Source organism: Ctenopharyngodon idella, chromosome 4 (genome assembly GCF_019924925.1).
Source record: "Ctenopharyngodon idella isolate HZGC_01 chromosome 4, HZGC01, whole genome shotgun sequence".
Classification (NCBI taxonomy): Eukaryota; Metazoa; Chordata; class Actinopteri; order Cypriniformes; family Xenocyprididae; genus Ctenopharyngodon; species Ctenopharyngodon idella.
In genome coordinates, this window is record NC_067223.1 from 4089896 (window position 1) to 4111198 (window position 21303).

General features: G+C 36.8%; 1 protein-coding gene across 2 annotated transcripts in view; it reads left to right on the plus strand.

Annotated features, from left to right (window-relative positions):
- lin7a (lin-7 homolog A (C. elegans)) overlaps positions 1-21303 on the plus strand; it is a 58698-nt gene that overhangs the window by 19282 nt on the left and 18113 nt on the right. For both annotated transcript variants that reach the window (XM_051892103.1, XM_051892102.1), the window contains exons 2-3: positions 6187-6305; positions 20047-20118. In XM_051892103.1, coding sequence (XP_051748063.1) covers positions 6187-6305; positions 20047-20118 — 191 coding nt within the window. The remainder of the gene's footprint in view (positions 1-6186; positions 6306-20046; positions 20119-21303) is intronic.

The window sequence follows — 21303 nt, forward strand, 5'->3', positions numbered from 1 at the left end:
TGTTAGGATAGGACAATATTTGGCCCGAGATACAACTATTTGAAAATCTGGAATCTGAGGGTGCAAAAAACTCAAAATATTGAGAAAATCGCCTTTAAAGTTGTCCAAAAGTCCTTAGCAATGCATATCCACTCACAAAAATAAATTTTTTATATATTTATGGTAGGAAATGTGCAAAATATCTTTATGGAACATGATCTTTACTTAATATCCTAATGATTTTTGGCATAAAAGAAAAATCTATAATTTTGACCCATACAATGTATTGTTGGCTATTGCTACAAATATACCCGTGCAACTTATGACTGGTTTTGTGGTCCAGGGTCACATATTACTTTTTTACTAGGGATGCTTAATATTTTTATGTGAAAACCTTAATGTATTTTTTCAAGATTCTTTGATGAATAGAAAGTTTAAAAGAGCAGCATTTATTTGAAATATGTGAAGAACGTAAAAGCCATTACTGTCACTTCTGATTAATTTAATGCATCCTTGCTGAATAAAAGTATTAAAAAAAAATCTTTCTGGCTCAAACTTTTTTTAATGTTAGTGTATATATTAGAAATGTACAGTATATTCATTAAAATTAAATATCTTTTAAACAAAAATTGATGCAATTGAGGTATGAATATTTTGGTTATGAATATTTTGGGTTAAAATTAAAGTCTCTGTCCATCACTCTGCTTCTGAAACTTTGATTTATACCTTTACTACATTCAGAATTGACTATAGCAACAGCATACTTCATGGCACATCATTCAAAGTCTAAATAACCTCCAGTACATCCAGAACTCTGTTGCTACTCTCGTGACCACATCACCACTGTCCTTCAAAAGATTCACTGGCTCCCTGGCTAACAATGGATCTTTTTCAAAGCCCTCCTCTTCATTCACAATTCACAACTCCTTCCTCAAAACTCAAATTCAAAACCCCATTATACTCAAAACTCACATTTTCATATTGCTTTTAATATGTGATTACTGTTGTGTGCTACTGGTTTTGTTGTAATGCATTTGTCATTTTTTAAAAGCATCTTAAAGTACCTTGAAAAGTACACTAGAAACAAAATATATTGTTAAAATTCAAGTTTTTTTTCTTCTCATTATTTCCTAATCGTAATGTTCCCACAGTTATGCCTTGGTGGACCAAAACCGTTAAATGAATCATATTTAACCATCCTTGTCATTCCGTCAAAACCGTATGCTATTATTGTTATTTTGTCCATGGAACAATAATTTTTGAAGATTTTAAGCATTTTGTTTCCATATGCTTTGCTGCTTTTATGTAAAAAAAGTTATGACCAGTCTTAAAAAAATTAGGTGACTAACTTGTAATATAGTTAGTAATATAATGTTATTTTAGTATGAATTATATATAATTTTTTATTAATGTTATTAATAGCTTTCATTTTTATATTTATAGTTCTTTAATTGATTTTTTAGTTTTAGCAATTTTAGTATGTCAACTTATTTAATTTCGGTTAGTTGCCAAGACAACATTTCTAATCTTCATTTAAGTTTTTTTAAGTTAAAGTTTTCATTTAATATTTATATTTCAGCTTTATTTCAATTAACAAATTCATTTTTGTTTTAGTTAACAATGACAGCACTATTTAAGCATGCAACAGGCCGCAGTTTATGCCCTTGTGTTCATTTTTCACCAAAAAGCATTAGTCATCCATTTTTACTGACATGTTGTGACAATAGAGTGAATAATGTCATGCTGACAATCTTCTGAGGCAGAGCCAAGTGGGACATGCCAGGACACTGCTCAGTTATGGATCTAGCTGTCAGTTTTTGATAGAATCTAAGCTGCCTTAATAACACAAGAGCTTTAATTTGGATCTTCCGTTTTATCAGAAAAGCTCTCAAATTCAGTGCAATGTGACATATTAATGAAAAATGTACCAAAACCACCCATTTGGGATTTGAAGATTAGAGCAAAAGGTTGTAAGTCTCCTGTCAATGTGACTGACAGAAAGGCCTTCAAACTGCAAGAGATTTTGCTCAGATTGTTGCATCTGTTGTTGTCCCATGAGCCCACAGGCCATAATAGCTTTTGTGTCTGCTCTCCTAGTCTCGCTGGTTTCAGTTTTATTAGTTTCCCGTCAGGGTCTGGCCTACTTTGCTTTGCTGTCTGTGTTCGAACAAAGTTATTATCTAATGTAGGCTAATATGGGACAGAAAGACCCCCGTTTTTGTCAATTTGTGAGCCAAAATTTAGGAGTATTTTTCTCATTTTTCACCTCAAACAGTTGCACATTACATAAAATGGGTGTAATTTTTCACGGTCCAAAGATGAACGAGCACAATTAGCCACATGCTTGCCTTGACACAAAAACAAATCACCCAGAGTCGTACTAAGCACTAAATGTGACCAGAGGCTCAACCATCCATAACGTGATCCTTAGCAATTTGTTAAACTACACATTTTTTTTAAACCATAGTCCTTTAGCAGGGTAAGTGACAGTTATTCATCACATAAATATGCTTTTATCATAGCCCTCCCAAAAACCAATCAAACTATAATTGATTTACCGGTAATAATATCTAATTTGTTGTCAAAGGCTGTGGATTTTTTACAAAGGTGATGCTTTGATGCCTGTAGTAATGGTGTTTTAAAGAGGGATTAGTTTAGAGATACAAAGAGAACGTTTTACTATGCAGATAGTCTAAAAGCTACTGTCAGACAAGCTAACATGCTAAAATAGTATGCTAAAAGTGTGAAAAAAATGCATCCACTTTAAACCACTGCTTCAAGACAATTAAAGCTAAAAATAGATAAACTTCTGTAGTCAACCTCACTAATCAATCAATCAATCAATAAATCAATCAACCAACTAATCCCTTGCCAGGGTTTAGCTGATTAGCTTCAACAGTTAGCCTATGCTGGTAGACTGTGTAGTGCTGTAATTACAATGGTAACTAGCATCTTGGGGGTTGTTCTCACAAAACACATTTTTTTGCACTTCACTGTGCTGCTTTTCCATTGTATTTCTTATGTAAGCATGCGCTAGAAATATTTGTTCGACCGTTGCGTTCACGTCTTGCAGCGTTCTTTATAAACAGCCCCTTACTCCACAGACTCCAAGTTCTGTAGCTGCTAGTAAACTTAGCTTGGCTCTAAGTAAATAGTTTAATAGCATACTGAATGCATGTCTTTTACAATATTGCTGTTGCCACCATTTTATTAAAGTCTATTAAAAACCTGTTAGCCTTCACGAGGACGCCGACGCACTGAAGCTTCTTTGTTTAAATTAGGTCAAATTTAGTTAGATGTAATTTAATTACCTTGATAAACTATACATCATTAAAAAGATCTCAGTCTCAAGCTTCAACTTTTGACCTCTGTTTTACTCTTAAAATCTTATAGTGGCCGTAATTTGTTAATATGCGTCGGGAGTTATGAATATGAAAAACTGAGTCGTTACCTTTTCATTGAATGATGAGCGTCAGCCACATCCATTGAGAAAAAACTCCTGTATGTTCGCCATGAAAACACTTGACAAAACAACATCCCTCAGGGCTTTTAGCTCAAAAGCATGCACATTTGGAGAAATATTGATGGATTCGAGATAGCTTTTCTCATTGTGCAGAATACCATAAAAAAATATATATTTTCGGTCTGATTTTTGATCCGAAGCCACATCACTTCACATAAAGTTATTTAAAACACTGGACTTGTAAGTTTGGACCAAAAACATGTTTTTAATCTCATAAATTGTCATGTTTTGTTGGTGTGCTAAGCTAACATGCTAGCGAGCCCATAGAGATGCACCTGTTATGAGCAAATGTAATGCAAATAAATAATTCTGAATTGTAAAACTCGCTGAATTTTTTTTCGTTTTTCAATAAGGTGATATGATACAGTTTCAAACAAGGTGAAGTGAGAAGTTTGATGAAAGAAAAGAGGGATTAAATCTCTGTGAATGGAAGGTTGTTAGCAATTATAATAGAGACAAAAGAAAAGAATAATTAGAGCCATAAGCAGGTTGGAGAGGTGTGAATGGATGAGAGCAGGAGAGAATGAAACTGAAAAAGGCAGTTTGCACCACAAAACAATAGAGACATGACTAAAAAGGTGGCAGTAAAGATCAGTTAGCATTTTAGGGTCTCCTTAAAATAAAATGACATGATCTTGAAAAACATTTAATAAAACTCAGAGTTTTAGACTTATTAAATGCAGATTTGAAATATAACATGGTCAGACATGTGGCTTTAGCTGCAGTGCATTTCTAGATTGCTACAAGGCCAACTTCAATTTCACTTTTACAAAATTTTGAAGCTATTTTTAACTATTTTTTTTTTTAATTATGACAATAATTTATTATGACTTTACAATAAACTGCAAAGTGTCTGCTTTCAAATGAGAGCATACTTATGCTTTTAGTGCAAAGGGTTCATGAACTGTATCTGTTTTAGTTTGGGTATGTCATTTCTCTGGATTTTTCAAAAGCAGGGGTGCTAGCTAACAGGTTTCAAGAGGGTTAGCTACAAAGCTTAAAGCAACTTCATGTAGTTTAGTGTAATTTTGCCACTTTGGAGCCAGTTACAGTTAAATGAGTGGAATTCACTATCACAAACCAAAGTTTTAATTACAGTGGATAGCTGTACACGTACATTTGTTGGCAAGCTAAATTATTTCGATTTCAAGAAGAACTATGTCGACCTTGTGAGCAATATTACAACCATAACAAAATGCATAACAGGAATGACAGAAACATTTAATTTTGCTGAAATACTGTTCACATACTGTATACATTGTGTGCTGAATGTTTTAATGTGTATGTGTGTAATTAAATGTCTTACCAGCCAATAGATGTATTTATTTGAATGCTGTCCTGAGCGGACTGTTAGAAGACCTTTGAAATCCTGAACAAACTACAAAACTCTTTGAGATTGGGACGACACTGATAAGGTCATAGCCTGCGTTGCTGTCTTTCATAAATGACAGTGGCAGAAAGGTCCATTTTTTTAGTTAGTCGTGAGATGGAAAATTACAACTAACGTCAAGACAGTATAAACAGTTTGCAACCTTGCGTTAGTTAGTTCGATTATATTTCAAGGTACATGGTTCAAACAGATAGTTCACCCAAACATGAAAATTCTGTCATCATTTACTCAATATCATTCCATACTGGAATGATTTCCTTTGTTCTACAGAATGCAAAAGAAGATATTTGAAGAGTGTTTTTGTTCATATTATAAAAGTCATCTAAAGCAACCTCTATAAAATTACTGTAACACATAGAATCTCTCTCATGTATTTTCAGAGTTGAGCCAGTCCAACACAATCTCATCTCAGTTTGGTGGTGGCTAATTCATATGAATTTGTACAGTCTCATTCTATGTTCCATACAATCTACTTATGCCAAGTTATGTTTAGGGATGGGTTTATATCACTGCAGAGTTCCTATTGGCGGTGCCAATGCAACCAGGAAAATGGCACTAGGGGAACATTTAGTTCTCTGGGAACCGCCCTGGTGGCTAGTTCCTATACCTAAGTTTCCTGTGAAAGCCCCTTTTACTGAAACCATTGATTCTCTCGCTCTCTCACATGCTGGGTCTCTCTCTCGCACACAGTTTTATATATTTAGAAATAAAGAGCAATGTAGTGCGACGTTATTACATTGCTCAACGAGACTGCCAAAGACAGTGACAGCATTACTCCGCCCACGCTCCCCAGCTCCGTTTAAGATCAGCAAGTTTTTAGGGCCGGAGTTGAACCCATCTTTCTGGCCCGGAGCCCTCTTTTCTGCAGAGGAAATGCACGGTTCAAGAATGGACAAAGGTCGGGAACCCGCACCGGAACCTTGTCAGTGAAAAAGGGGTATCAGACCAAGATAGTGAAAGCTGTGGCAAAGACACATATGTATTTGTTGAAACAAGCCTTGACTGACCCCAGTGAATGTGTGTCCTGTAGGTCTGCTGAATAGAGGGGGTACAGCCGAGTGATGTGTCTTTTGCTTCATGTAAAGAGAGCACTGATTGCTTTCAGTGGCACCTCTGGCCTTCAGCGAGTCTATTTCCATTATCCCAGCAATCGATTCGCTGCAGCTCCACCATCTCTCTGCCCTTTACTGCAAACTTTACCCTCTCTCTCTCTCTCTCTCTCTCTCTCTCTCTGAATCACAGACCCTCTGTTACTCAAACACATCTGTGTTTTCTTTCTCTCTTCCCATCTCAGATGTTGCCAGGGCGATTGAGCTACTGGAAAAATTACAGGAGTCAGGTGACGTCCCAGGTCACAAGCTGCAGTCCCTGAAGAAAGTTCTACAGAGCGAGTTCTGCACGGCCATTAGAGAGGTGAGACCTATATTAAGTATAGCTGTCACCTCCAGAGTTTAGCACCATATACAGGTGACATAGTTAAGATATTTTCATAATTATATTACAATGGCAGTTCATCCAAAATTGAAAATTATGTCAAAACTGACTCACCCTCATGTCTTTTGAAAACAGACATGTTTATCATTATTTTGTGTGGAATATATAATATATAAGGAGATGTTTAGCAAAATGTCCAAGCTGCTATTTTCTTATGTTTACAAAAGAAAAGAAAAAAAAGAGTAGCATTAAAGTGGACCATGACTTGTGCAATTCCAAGTCTTCTGAAGCCATACCATAATTCTGTATGAGGTACAGACTGAAATCTGGAATACTTTATTCTGATTGAACAATTACGACATGGTATGATGTATAATGACCGCTATCCCATAGTTATTCAAGTACATAGTTATATAAGAAACATAGTTATTCAAGTTTTATGTCTCTTGAGGAAGCCTGCGGGCTCTTTCTTCTCACATATGAAATAATTTCTTTAATCTCTTTGTAATAATTTATTAGATTAACTTCAAAATCAATAAATTGCATTTAAATTGCATTTAAACTACATATATTTGTGTGTGTGTGGATATATCAAAGTTGTAATTGTTAATGGGAAAACTACAATAAGGTTTCAGTTGTTAATATTAGTTAAGAATGAACAATACTTCTAAAGCATTTATTAATCTTAGTTAATGTTAATTACATATTACTTTACAATATATTATTAAACATTAGTTAATGCCCTGTGAACTAACATGAACAGACATTGAACAGTTGTATTTTTATTAACTAACATTAAGAAAGATTAATAAATACTGTAACAAATATTGCTCATTGTTAATGTTAGTTAATACATTAACTAATGTTAACAAATGAGACCTTATTATAAAGTGTTACCACTAAAACTATTAAAAATAAATTTCATTAATTGAAATAAAGCTGAACTAAAATAAAAACTGAAAAGTTAAATTACTAAAATGAATAAAACTGAAAAAAATTAAAGCTAAACAGAAGTATTTAAAAGTAATAAACTAATATTAACTAATAAAAATGACAAAGGCATATAACAAAATGACTAAAACCTAAACTAAAATTAAAATTAAAACAGAAAATATAAATATAAAAGCTAATTTATAATTTATTGTATATGTGTGTGTGTTCTTGTATACATGGTTTATGAACACAAATGTGTATAATGACGTGTATTACAACGTAAACATGGTTTATGAGGACACTTCCTGTGTCCTTGTAAACCAAATGGCTTAAAAAACATACTAAACGGTGTTTTTTTTTTTTTTTTTTTTTTTGAAATTCCAAAAATGCAGACAGTTTTGTGTGATGGGTAGGTTTAGGGGTAGGTGTAGTGTACGGGGATAGAAAATACAGTTTGTACAGTATAAAAACCATTATGTCTATGGAGAGTCCCCGTAAACAACATATACAAGTATGTGTGTGTCTTATTTTAGTTTTATATATATATATATATATATATATATATATATATATATATATATATATATGAAGACTTCAGATGCAAAAGCCTCTAAGTGCCATCTGAAATTTTCATCTAAAATGAGCATTTTTATCAAGCTTGTATGTTTAGGGTCAGTAATTTCACTCTAATGGCAATGAAAAGGACCTATTAATTGCCATTACAATGAAATTACTGACCCCAAACATACAAGCTTGATAAAAATGCTCATTTTAGAAGAACATTTCAGATGGCACTTAGAGGCTTTTGCATCTGAAGTCTTCATATATACAGGTGCTGGTCATATAATTAGAATATCATCAAAAAGTTGATTTATTTCACTAATTCCATTCAAAAACTGAAACTTGTATATTATATTCATTCATTACACACAGACTGATATATTTCAAATGTTTATTTCTTTTAATTTTGATGATTATAACTGACAACTAAGGAAAATCCCAAATTCACTATCTCAGAAAATTAGAATATTGTGAAAAGGTTCAATATTGAAGACACCTGGTGTCACACTCTAATCAGCTAATTAACTCAAAACACCTGCAAAGGCCTTTAAATGGTCTCTCAGTCTAGTTCTGTAGGCTACACAATCATGGGGAAGACTGCTGACTTGACAGTTGTCCAAAAGACGACCATTGACACCTTGCACAAGGAGGGCAAGACACAAAAGGTCATTGCAAAAGAGGCTGGCTGTTCACAGAGCTCTGTGTCCAAGCACATTAATAGAGAGGCGAAGGGAGGGAAAAGATGTGGTAGAAAAAAGTGTACAAGCAATAGGGATAACCGCACCCTGGAGAGGATTGTGAAACAAAACCCATTCAAAAATGTGGGGGAGATTCACAAAGAGTGGACTGCAGCTGGAGTCAGTGCTTCAAGAACCACTACGCACAAACGTATGCAAGACATGGGTTTCAGCTGTCGCATTCCTTGTGTCAAACCACTCTTGAACAATAGACAGCGTCAGAAGCGTCTCGCCTGGGCTAAAGACAAAAAGGACTGGACTGCTGAAAGTAAATTTTGCATTTCCTTTGGAAATCAGGGTCCCAGAGTCTGGAGGAAGAGAGGAGAGGCACACAATCCACGTTGCTTGAGGTCCAGTGTAAAGTTTCCACAGTCAGTGATGGTTTGGGGTGCCATGTCATCTGCTGGTGTTGGTCCACTATGTTTTCTGAGGTCCAAGGTCAACGCAGCCGTATACCAGGAAGTTTTAGAGCACTTCATGCTTCCTGCTGCTGACCAACTTTATGGAGATGCAGATTTCATTTTCCAACAGGACTTGGCACCTGCACACAGTGCCAAAGCTACCAGTACCTGGTTTAAGGACCATGGTATCCCTGTTCTTAATTGGCCAGCAAACTCGCCTGACCTTAACCCCATAGAAAATCTATGGGGTATTGTGAAGAGGAAGATGCGATATGCCAGACCCAACAATGCAGAAGAGCTGAAGGCCACTATCAGAGCAACCTGGGCTCTTATAACACTTGAGCAGTGCCACAGACTGATCGACTCCATGCCACGCCGCATTGCTGCAGTAATTCAGGCAAAAGGAGCCCCAACTAAGTATTGAGAGCTGTACATGCTCATACTTTTCATGTTCATACTTTTCAGTTGGCCAAGATTTCTAAAAATCCTTTCTTTGTATTGGTCTTAAGTAATATTCTAATTTTCTGAGATACTGAATTTGGGATTTTCCTTAGTTGTCAGTTATAATCATCAAAATTAAAAGAAATAAACATTTGAAATATATCAGTCTGTGTGTAATGAATGAATATAATACACAAGTTTCACTTTTTGAATGGAATTAGTGAAATAAATCAACTTTTTGATGATATTCTAATTATATGACCAGCACCTGTATATATATATACAGGTGCTGGTCATATAATTAGAATATTGTAAAAAAGTTCATTTTTTTATTGTAAATTATTTTAAAAAATGAAACTTTCATATATTCTAGATTCCCTACATGTAAAGTAAAACATTTCAAAAGGTTTTTTTTTTTAATTTGTTGATTAGAGCGTACAGCTAATGAAAGTCCAAAATCCAGTATCTCAAAATATTAGAATATTTACATTTGAGTTTCATTAAATGACCATCCCTACAGTATAAATTCCGGGTATCTTTTGTTCTTTGAAACCACACTAATGGGGAAGACTGCTGACTTGGCAATGGTCCAGGAGACAATCATTGACACCCTCCACAAAGAGAGTAAGTCACAGAAGGTCATTACTGAATGGGGTGGCTGTTTACAGAGTGATGTATCAAAGCATATTAAATGCAAAGTTGACTGGAAGGAAGAAATTGGGTAGGCAAAGGTGCACAAGCAACAGGGATGACCGCAAGCTTGAGAATACTGTCAAGTAAAGCCGATTCAAACACTTGGGAGAGCTTCACAATGAGTAGAATGAAGCCGGAGTCAGCGCATCAAGAGTCACCACACTCAGACATCTTCAGGAAAAGGACTACCAAGCCACTTCTGAACCAGAGACAACGTCAGAAGCATCTTACCTGGGCTAAGGAGAAAAAGAACTGGACAGTGAACAGTGGCCGAAAGTCCTCTTTTCAGATAAAAGAAAATTTTGCATTTCATGTTGAAATCATGGTCCCAGAGTCTGAAGGAAGACTGGAGAGGCACAGAATCCAAGCTGCTTGAAGTCTAGTGTGAAGTTTCTGAAGTCAATAATGATTTGGGGGGGCCGTGACGTCTGCTGGTGTTGGTCCATTGTGTTTTATCAAGTGCAAAGTCAATGCAGCCATCTTCCAGGAGATTTTGGAGCACTTTATGCTTCCATCTGCTGACAAGCTTTATGGAGATGCTGATTTCCTTTTCCAGCAGGACTTTAGCACCTGCCCACAGTGCAAAAACCACTTCCAAGTGGTTTGCTGACCATGATATTACTGTGCTTTATTGGCCAGCCAATATGCCTGACCTGAATCTATGGGATATTTTCAAGAGAAAGATGAGAAACAGTCGATCCAACAATATACAGATGATCTGAAGGCTCAATAGTGCCTCAGCAGTGCCACAGGCTGATCACTTCCATGCCACACTTCACTGATGCAGTAATTTGTGCTAGGAGCAAGTCATTTGCTGTAATATGTCCTGCCGATCAAGTATTGAGTGCACAAAAGAACATACTTTAAAGAACTTGAACTTTTCTGTTTTGCAAATCCATTTTTTGATTGGTCTTAGGAAATATTCTAATATTTTGAAATACTGGATTTTGGACTTTCATGAGCTGTACGCTCTAATCATCAAAATTTAAAAAAAAAACTTTTGAAATGTTTTACTTTACATGTAGGGAATCTAGAATATATGAAAGTTTCATTTTTAAAAATAATTTATAATAAAAAAATGAACTTTTTGATGATATTGTAATTATATGACCAGCACCTGTATATATATATATATATATATATATTTTTTTTTTTTTTTTTTTTTTCAATGCCTAAGAAAATGAAAGGGAAAATCCTTCTGAAATTAAGTACGCTAAAAAGCAGACTTTTGCAATTTATTTCAGAGGAAGCATCTGAGCATAAAAGGCTGTGGTAGATATAGACCGAGGATCATCAATTATGGGATGGAATCTCAGCATCATCTGAGGTTGTTGTTAGTGACAGATGTGCGTTGAGGGTGCGATGACAGGAGTGTGTCTGTCAGGCAGAGATAGTGGCGACATGTGCCTGTTTTACTCTGCTCTTCCAGTGAACTTGCAGAAATGCAATTATTGAGAGAATGAGGTTGACCTGGGCCACTGCGGTTTTAAGTGCAGCACCAGGGCAACATCCTCACCGCTTTAAGATGTCTCCATCGTCCATTTCCATGCTCAAACACCGGAACCGCACTAGCAAACAACTAAAAACCAATCTCACAGACAGAAACATTTTTGTACTTTTGCCTGAGCATATGAACAGAGTTACCCTGGTGGAAATGCTTTTTCCCATTTAGGGGTGTGTGCGTGTGCTGCACAACACATGGGCGAGAAAAGAAACCTATTATGTTAATTCGTTGGTTTATTTAATTAATTATTTCAAGGATGATTATATGCTGCCTTTTAGTATGACACCACAGCTGTACTTTCTGTCAGTAGTGGGCTGAGCATGTATAATCTTGCGATTGTTTATTTTGAAACAGTATGGGAGGATCGTGACCAGCTATATGAAAAAGAGCGGGGAAAAAATACTCACAAAACAAATATTTAGACATCAATTATTAACTTTTTGCCACTACTGTCAATGTCAGGAGAATTGAGAAAATATTAGCGTCCACACTAAGGGATGATAGTGTTCTGTTTATTATAAGTACACTGCAGTTATGTCGTCTGCTGCTTTAAATGCTCAAGTGCTTTAAAGCCGGTAGATTCTGATTGGCTGTTAAACTTTATTATTGTTCATCAGCTTGAAAAAAATATATATTCTGATTTCAACGATAACATTACTCTGTGGCGTGATCATTATAGCTGTGGTGTGGTATTCCCTACACTAATAGGGTGTACACATCTTGTTTAGTTTCCTTATCTGGTAACACTTTATTTTAGGGTCTTTTAACTAGTTGCTTATTAGCATGCATATTACTAGAATATTGGCTGTTTATTAGTACTTATAAAGCACATATTAATGCCTTATTCTGCTTGACCTTATTCTATATTCTTAATCTTACCCAATACCTAAACTTAACAACTAGCTTACTTATTAATAAGCGGTAAATTAGGAGTTTATTGATGAAAAAAAAAGTTAATAGTGAATATGTGATCCCTATATTGAAGTGTTACCCATTATCTTGTTCTGTTTAGTTCTATTGTCATTGTCTTTGCCTGAGTTCTCTTTTGTCACCATGGATTCTAATTAGTTTTACACCTGTTCCCTGTTCTGTTTACTATCTTCTTTGTCCACTGCGTGGTATGACTTGGCTCGGCGCGGCATGGCTTGCCTTGGCTCGCTTTACTTTGGCTCGGTTTGCTTTTCCACTGCAGTTTAGTACCACTTCAAAGTGGCTGGGATTATAGACTGATCGTTATAGTTGCGCCGCCTCTACTGCCATGGATCCGGTACTTGGCTACCAACAACAGGAACGTCTGCACCTCATCTACTGACCATGATACAGCCATTTCTTTTTTCAAGTTGTGTGCAACTGTCGTTTAAAGCAAGTTGTTTAAAAAAGTTGTGCGAACAAATGCTGCGGTGGCTGTTACTGACTATTTAAATCTAGCGGGTTTGGTGTTTTTTTTTGTCACAGACACGAAGATGTATCTTTAATTTCACCAAGCTGATTGCTCACTCAGAACGCAGACTCCCGTTGTAACTTCACTTGCGGGTGTCGTTGTTGGACAGTGTTCCTTTAGAAAAACGAGTGACTTATACAATTTTTAATATCACATTTTGTAATATTTGCATTGTTTTATTTTTGTAATATGGATTATTTTCTCATCCTATGTTTTGAGGAGGCACTGCCTCCCTTGCCTCCTCAGAGGAAACGCCCCTGCTCAGTTCATGGTTCGGTGTCATCAACGCTTATGTGTAGAGTTGTTTATTGTTCCTAGTGTATATTAAATTCTCTTCATCTGTCATTCTGTGTCATGCATCTGTTTTGGATTTTAAACTACACAGCCCTGTGCCACAACACTGAACACAAGAAAGGATTTAGACCACAGAAATTAAAGGATAATTATGAATTTACCTGTGGTTTGCCACCTCCTGCTTGAGCAGGGGGATCGTTCCCTTGAGGATCACACGAGGGACTTCTTAGATCTTGCGTGCCTCACCCACTATCCCGACCACTCACTTTGCGTATTCTTCAACACCAGCCTCAACGAGAGGTCAAAGGCACGCCTGCCTGTGGAAGGTCCTCAAGGGAACTTCACCAAATATGTGAGGTGGGTGCTGGTAAGGTGTGAGTCCCCCTTCATTGTCTGTCTCATGAATGAAGAGATCACCAGCCCAACTCTTGACCCAGAATCTGTGGATCCCTCAGCTCCACTTCAAGTCTCCGATCCACAGACTCCACCTCAGCCCTCCGACCCATCTGATCCACCTTGGCTCAACGCTCCCTCGCCTCCACCATGGTCAGTCATACCTCAGGCTCAACCAGGGTTCCTCGTCTCGCTCTGGCTCCACCTCTGACTTCTGCCTCGACCTTCCACCCCTCTGGCTCCGCTGGGCTCCTACTTCCCTCTGGTTCCACCATTGTCCTTAGTTGACCGACTCTGCCCCGGTCTGCCAAGCCCACGTCTCCATCTCTGTCATGTGCGTCTACGGCTCCACAGGCCTTCACTATCACCCTGGATCTTTGTCTCCTGATTCCATCTTTGCTTCTCGGTTCCACCTTTGGCCTTCGTCCTGGCTTGGTGGACGAAAATCTGTGTGAAACAAGCCAGATTGGAGCTTGTGATTTTGAGAAAGCTCTTGCCATTTTTTTGTGGGAAATATGCATCAGATGGTTCATAAACAGTTTGCTGGTATACAGTCTTTGGCTGAGATTAATGTGGCTATAACTATGCATGAGGAAATGTGCCAAAACCAGACTTGGAACATCTGTAGAGACATGCTTCAGATTGGATATGAGATTCAGCTTATAGGTTGCTACACACCAGATGACACAACAGATGAATAGTTAAGTACATTATCATTTTGTAGCAAAGTTTATCATCAATCAAAGAGAACAGTCCATTAATGTAATAATACTTTTGGTAGGACATCAATTCACACTCCCAGCATCCGTCAGGCTGAGTTTCACCGAGCTGTGCATGGATGCCCTATGAGCTAATTTCATGGCCCGGCAATTGCGCAAGGTATCATATGGCGCAATCTGTCTCTTACATTCCCGTAACGAGGGTGTGAAAGGACACAGCGTCGACTCAATTTACAGCAAAGCTCTGCGTGGCAGGGACAATATCAGCATGACAAAATGTGCCGTGAAAATGTCCTCAACCAAAAATATCTAAAGAAGGGGAAAATTAGATGCCACAAACACGGAGCACTTCAAGATCAAGACTACCAGAAACTAAGGTGCTTCATGACAAGAGGTCTCGCTCCGGCCTATTCAGAGTCATCAAGCTCACTTAGCCATGTGAAATGATTTCCAAAACGAGGACATCAGTGGCCAGAACATACCTTCTCAAAATCACTCATTCTTCAGCTCTCATGTCTCTTCAAAAAATGTAAGAAATTTTGCATATTGAGTACAAGTTTAGTTTTACATGAACAGCATCTACGGCATGCTGCTGATTGCCAGTAAAAAATTTTACACTCAAAAATTTTGTTTACAGCAAAGCATTTACAAAAGAAGTCTATGTGAAAGTGAATTGTGAAGATTGTATGTTTTTATTTAAAAAGATCTCAGCGTATTTCTATCCACCATTAATGTTAGATATATAAGCCTGAATTCAATTTGCATTTACGAGTATAGCTCTTTTCACAAATGTTTTATTTTTTTAACTGTATATGCAGATTTAGTTTTTATTTGTATAAATATTACAGCTGTCAGTAGAATAAAATCATTTAAAATCTTATGATTTCTTTAGAAAGCAAAAATGAATCATTTAAAATTTGATAAATGCGTAAAAAATAATACAATAAATAAATTACTTTAATAAATTTTATAAATTATTTTAATACAATAAATAAACAAATATATATATATATATATATATATTGTTTTAATGAAAAGTTTAGCACAATCTTAATTATTATTATAAATGTGTAGTATAGAAAATTGTTAAACGCAATTAAATACAGTATATAATATAATAAAAGTGAACTTCTACAACGCTAAAAAATACAATTTCTCTCAAAATTTTTGAAATAATCTCTAGTACACACTTGCTGCCCAAATTATTTTCTGTGGTAGCAGTAAGCTGTCAATGGGGCTTAATTAAACTTTAAACGTTCCTTTAAGACAAATATCAACCAACTGTGTTTTTACCAATTTAAGACCACAGTCAGTCCTAGATTATATATTGATCAAGTCAACTGCTAAAAGAATTTGATTTTAGATTTTGTCCTGCTTTCTAGTGGTATATGATCTACTGCAAACTTTTTGAATTTCAGAAAAACAACTGACCTACAATGATCTCTTTTAAAAATGAGAATTCAGATGGGATGCTTTTATGTAGTGAAAATCATTTCCCACAATCCAGTCTGTCAGAGCATCACTACAGCAAACATGCATGATTTCAAATGCAACTCTCAGAGGAATATGACAACAGGGCCATTATCAACTGAGAGCTTTAGTCCATCAATGCCTACGCCACTGCTACAGGGTCAGAGATGTCAGCCTCTCTCATTATTAATTGTGTGTGTTTATGTGGAATAGCCTCTTTGTGCTTGGTGGGATGGATTTGCAAATGAGAAGCTTTGCTGTGAATCAGGCTTCACTGAATTACCCGACTGATTCTGAGCAGTGAGAGAAGATGGAAAGATTTAAGAGAGAGGAGCGAGAGCGAGGTTTCAAATGAGAACAACTGAAATCGTATTTCTCTTTATAGACAGGGCACCATGGTTACACAAAGTACCTCACTGCGACCTGTGGGTGTATTTTTCCATCAGGCAGAATAGTGAGAAGGCAGAGTGATACACCTGTGTGTGTGTCGATCTCACTGGAGGTAAAACAGATAAAAGCCAACCGAACACCCAGTGAGCTGAGAGGAAACAGAGTGATCCCTCAAGACATGGGAGACAGGAAGACAGAGAAACAAGGACATGATTGTAGGTAGACATAGGAAAACTGGAAAAATGACACTGTAAATCTCATAAGAATGTGCATTTCACCCTAAAATCAAAAGAAATAAATAAGAAATTCTATTTCGTGTACCTGTTTTTAGGACCATCAAGTTTTTTTTCATTGTAACATTATTTTATTGACAATTGAGTACATTTTCTGACAAATTCTCATTACCATGAAAATCATCAAAATATATATTATTGAAAGCAGGGCATTATCACCAAAGTGGAACTAGAGAACAGTGGTTAAATAGAGCCCTACCCTTGCCGACTGCCTTATAAATCACATTACCAACCACAAATAAATTGTCTTCCAATAAAGTACGACATAAATAGTTCCCAAGGTGTGTCAGATCACAAATAGATGTTGATGTGCAACAATCGGCTAGATTATCATAAAAATAAAGTAGTTTTTTTTTTTATGAATTTGCTTTGTTTTATAGCTTTAATTGAATTGCTTATTTGGTAGTTCAAAACTAAAATAAATCTGATTTGCACTTCAACCACTAGCTGTTTTTGTACACAGCATATGAATTACACACTAAAATAGCTTGACCTTTATTGATATTCATGCATTTCCAAGACGCAATTAAAAGACACACAATCTTCCACCTGTGGGGACACACATGTACGCACGTATAGCTCCTGAAAGATTTACTTAGGTCTTTAATCTATTGATTTGTTCCATCTGGTTGCATTGATTCCCCACAGATCTATTGAAGTTCAGTCAATAAAGGTAAATTGATTGAAGTTTCTCTTAATTGCCATTAACTAAACATAATAAGCAGCTAAAAAGGACGTAACTATAGATGATTATGATTGAAAAATGTTATTAGATTGTCATAATATGCCACAGTTGGTTGTCCCATGATGAAGAAAGTCACTCAGAATGACATGAGGGTGAGTTAATGATGACAGATTTTTTGGGGGGGTGAACTATTACTTTAACACAGCAAGATTCTATTGAACTTGGAGCAAAAACTCAAGAGGCTTCCCAAACATGCTGTATTTTTAAAAATATAATAAAATAACAACTGCAATAAACAAATAAGGTGTACAACATGCTGTTCTGAAATATTTTACAGTGCAGCTTTCGGAGTGAAGCATATTTCACATGAATGATGTCACCTCTCCTTAGTAACTTACTCAATTTTGTAATTGTAGACACTTAGCAGCCTATGTCATTTCTTTTCAAGCTGTTTCTAAAGGCCATCCGATGTTTCCTGCCTGTTGAGAAGGTTTAGAGTGAGTGGTTTAAAGTCAAAGAGCAACAGGCATAGAAAGAGACACTTTAAATGTATTTTATCACACTAATCTCTCAGTAGGAGGTTAGTAAAACAGCTAAAGATTCTGCCCAAGGTGCTGGAGCACAGATTAAAGAGAAACTTGTTATTTAGGAGACAGAGGGAGAGACAGTGAGAGAGATGGAGCTTCCTGTAGCACCAGCTGCGTTTCAGAAGCGCTGGTTAATGAGATAAACATAGGTTCTTCAAATCCTCAAAGGACCTCAAGCTAATAGTTTCATCCCTGTGTGGTGTGAAAGCAGATAAGGGCTCTGTACATGCACCTGTTTGTGAAAATATAGAATCAGTGTTGAAAGCCGTTGCATGTGTGCACTTTAGAAATGAGATTTTGAGTCTATGGAACTTGATTAAGCTCTCTTTACTCTTTAAACAAAGGATGATAAAGGTTTGTAGAAACTGAAAGAAGCATAAATGTAAGAATTATTCATGCCAAAATGCCAAACTAACTATTTTTGGTCATGTAGACTGAGTTCTCATTGCTGCCGTAGCAGTTGAACACCACAGTGCAGCCACAGGTGCTCCTTCTTCAAATTTTATTCACATTTCTCATTTCAGAAACAAACTAGCGCAAGTACATAAACATGAGAATGCTTAGCCAGTACATTGCAAGAATGCAGTCCTGTCAAACATACTTGTGTACACTCTTGCGGTGTGGTCACATTTACCTTTATATGGCGAATTGCAGTCATCTCAGTAGGAATCCTACGTTGAAGAATTTACCCATGCGGATTTCACATCGGATTCAAGTTTGTTTCACATGCAAATTTGCCACATTTTCCAATTAAAGATGCTTGGTTTGGGAGTAAGTGGTGCCTCACTACACTTTTGACACTGGACCTACTTTGCTCACAGAATTTCGCAAAAGATTTGCTAACGTGACCACAAACCAGATGTTATCATTCAGGTAGCTAGCTATAAACAGATCGACAGATCTGTCAATAGATGACAGTAGTTGACCTGAAAGAAAAAGCTGACCACAGAAGAAGTCACTTTACCCTAAATGACCACTATAGCACCCCCTGTGGCCACACTGAAAAAATTAACACATACTTGTTTTGCGATATTGCCTTGCGAATAATTTCATTTCTAAATTTGTGAAATTAAGCTTAAGAAGGATTTGGTTCACATACTTGTTTAAAGTATGATTCTGGCTTTTACCTTGGAGCAAGACTATAACATTTCATAACAAATGGACACTGTTTTGCTTTAGGGCGTTTTCACACCTATAGGTTGTTTGTTTTGTTCCAAAACAGGGACTTAATTTGTTACAATGTTGCATTTTCTTCTTGGTTCGCTTTCACAAGGCAACCTTTCAAAGCATACCAAAATGTGTTTATGCAAATCATACTCGAGTAAAACTGTCCTCTTATTGGTCTGAGTTTCTTCTGCGTCATCATCAAGATGACTGGCAAGTTAGCTCCATGAGCTTATTGTGGCTTTATTTGTAACTGTCGAGACACACGCTAACACTATACGAATATAGCTGTCATTCCCGCTGTTAAATTATATACTACATTCGTTTTAATACTGTGGCAAATTAAAACACGCTCTCTCTCTGGATCTCCCAGCGCTGTCTATAGAGGTGTCGAGCCACACGCAAACACTATACGAATGTTGTAATGCGGGAATCAAGGCTTCGTCAGGACAGCATACTCGCACAGAGAATCATTTTAAGATGAAGAGGTACTCTTTTGGTTTTCAACTGTGATAACTAATGTGCTCACTCACAAAATCAGACACTACTCCTTTTTATATAGCACATTTCCTGTTATGAATTATAATACCATTTGGTTTGTTGGTCCGTTGGGTCGGATTGCTTTCACACCTCAAGCGAACCACCCCAGAGTTCGTTTGCAATCAGTCCGCGACCACCTCGTTTAGGTGGTTTCGGAGCGATTCTTTTGGTGCAGATCCCAGCATGATTGCCGTGTTCACACATGCCTAAACGAACCAAACCAAGAGAGAAAACGCACCAGGTTCTGAAACAAACGCTCAGGTGTGAAAGCACACTTAGATCACATTTATAACATTAAATTACCAGTTTATCTGCAATCCATTACATTTTCTGCATCTAAACCTGGCTTACTTGAATTTGTAAAGCCTATTGTTGGAGAATGCCCTATTACTGTTTAACCATGTTTTATGTAATTTTACTAAAACTATAGAAGAACTGAAACTAAAAAGTCTCCCCCCCCCTTTATTTTAATAGGTCTATCAATACATGCATGAAACGATAACAGTGAATGGATGTCCAGAGTATCAAGCACGTGCCACAGCTAAGGTATGTCTGAGTTTATTTATTTCCACATCACCTACCCTGTGTTTCTGTACTACACATACAGCATAATTATATCTGCTAAACTAATAACAGCCCTTTTCTGACGTTTAATGAGCAATAAGAAGAAATCCATTAACTAAGAACATTTTCAAATGTTTCTCCGCAAACTGTCTAGATTTGATAAACAATCAGCAATTAGCCAGACCTGCATGCAAACGCTTGCCAGTTGCTCAGAAACAGCATTCATTCAAATTCATACTGTGTGAAGAGTGCACTCTTGTGAGAAAGAGAGGAGACATAAAAAGGGTGGAGGGGGGAGTGCCTTGCTGAATCTTTAATGGGAGAATTTCAGCCACACCAGAATACTGGTTTCTTTAGGGATGGGTCACAATCCCCATGGTATTTTTTTAAGCGGTGGGTAATTTTGCCCTATCTATCAGTCACTGTGGCATGCCAGATGTCTCAGATTGACTTTTAACAAGAAACTCACCTTTAAATATGTCTCTTAAGACTCCTTGTCCTGTTACATTCCTGATTTATTAAGTTTCATTTTGAATCCTGACCCTGACTGGCCGAACCTGAAACTAGCCTAATTACAAAGGGCTCTTTAAGACTGATTAGTCGACTAGCCATTCAGGCAACTCACCAACTGGATGATTAGGAAAATATGTACTTATGTGCATCCCTACATCGCATACAGGGATATACACCAATCGATCAAATGCGAGAACCCTGCCAGTTAAAGGCCAAACTGCTGTCCAGAAAGTTCCGCCCACCATCTCTCTCTGCATGGATGCACAGACCAGCAGACTCGTGCACAGTTACACCGTTAGACACAAAGAGCCAAGCGATGAATGGCAAGCGAGACAGAAAATACAAAGCACGCTTGGATGCTACAAAGGATGCTGAGCAGTACCCTGCAATACCTTTTTTTGAATTGCTCAATAGGCTGCTCTCGTGGGTGTTGTTGTAATTGTGTCTTGATCCCAATTAGGCTTGTGTTAAGAGTAATAGTCTATTAATTATGCAAATCCGAGTAAAAACAGAAGACTTTCCTAGTTATTGAGGGTGTTATTTGCATTTCAATATCTGAAGTGTTAAAGGATTAGTTCACTTCTGAATGAAAATTTCCTGATAATTTACTCACCCCCATGTCATCCAAGATGTTCATATCTTTCTTTCTTCAGT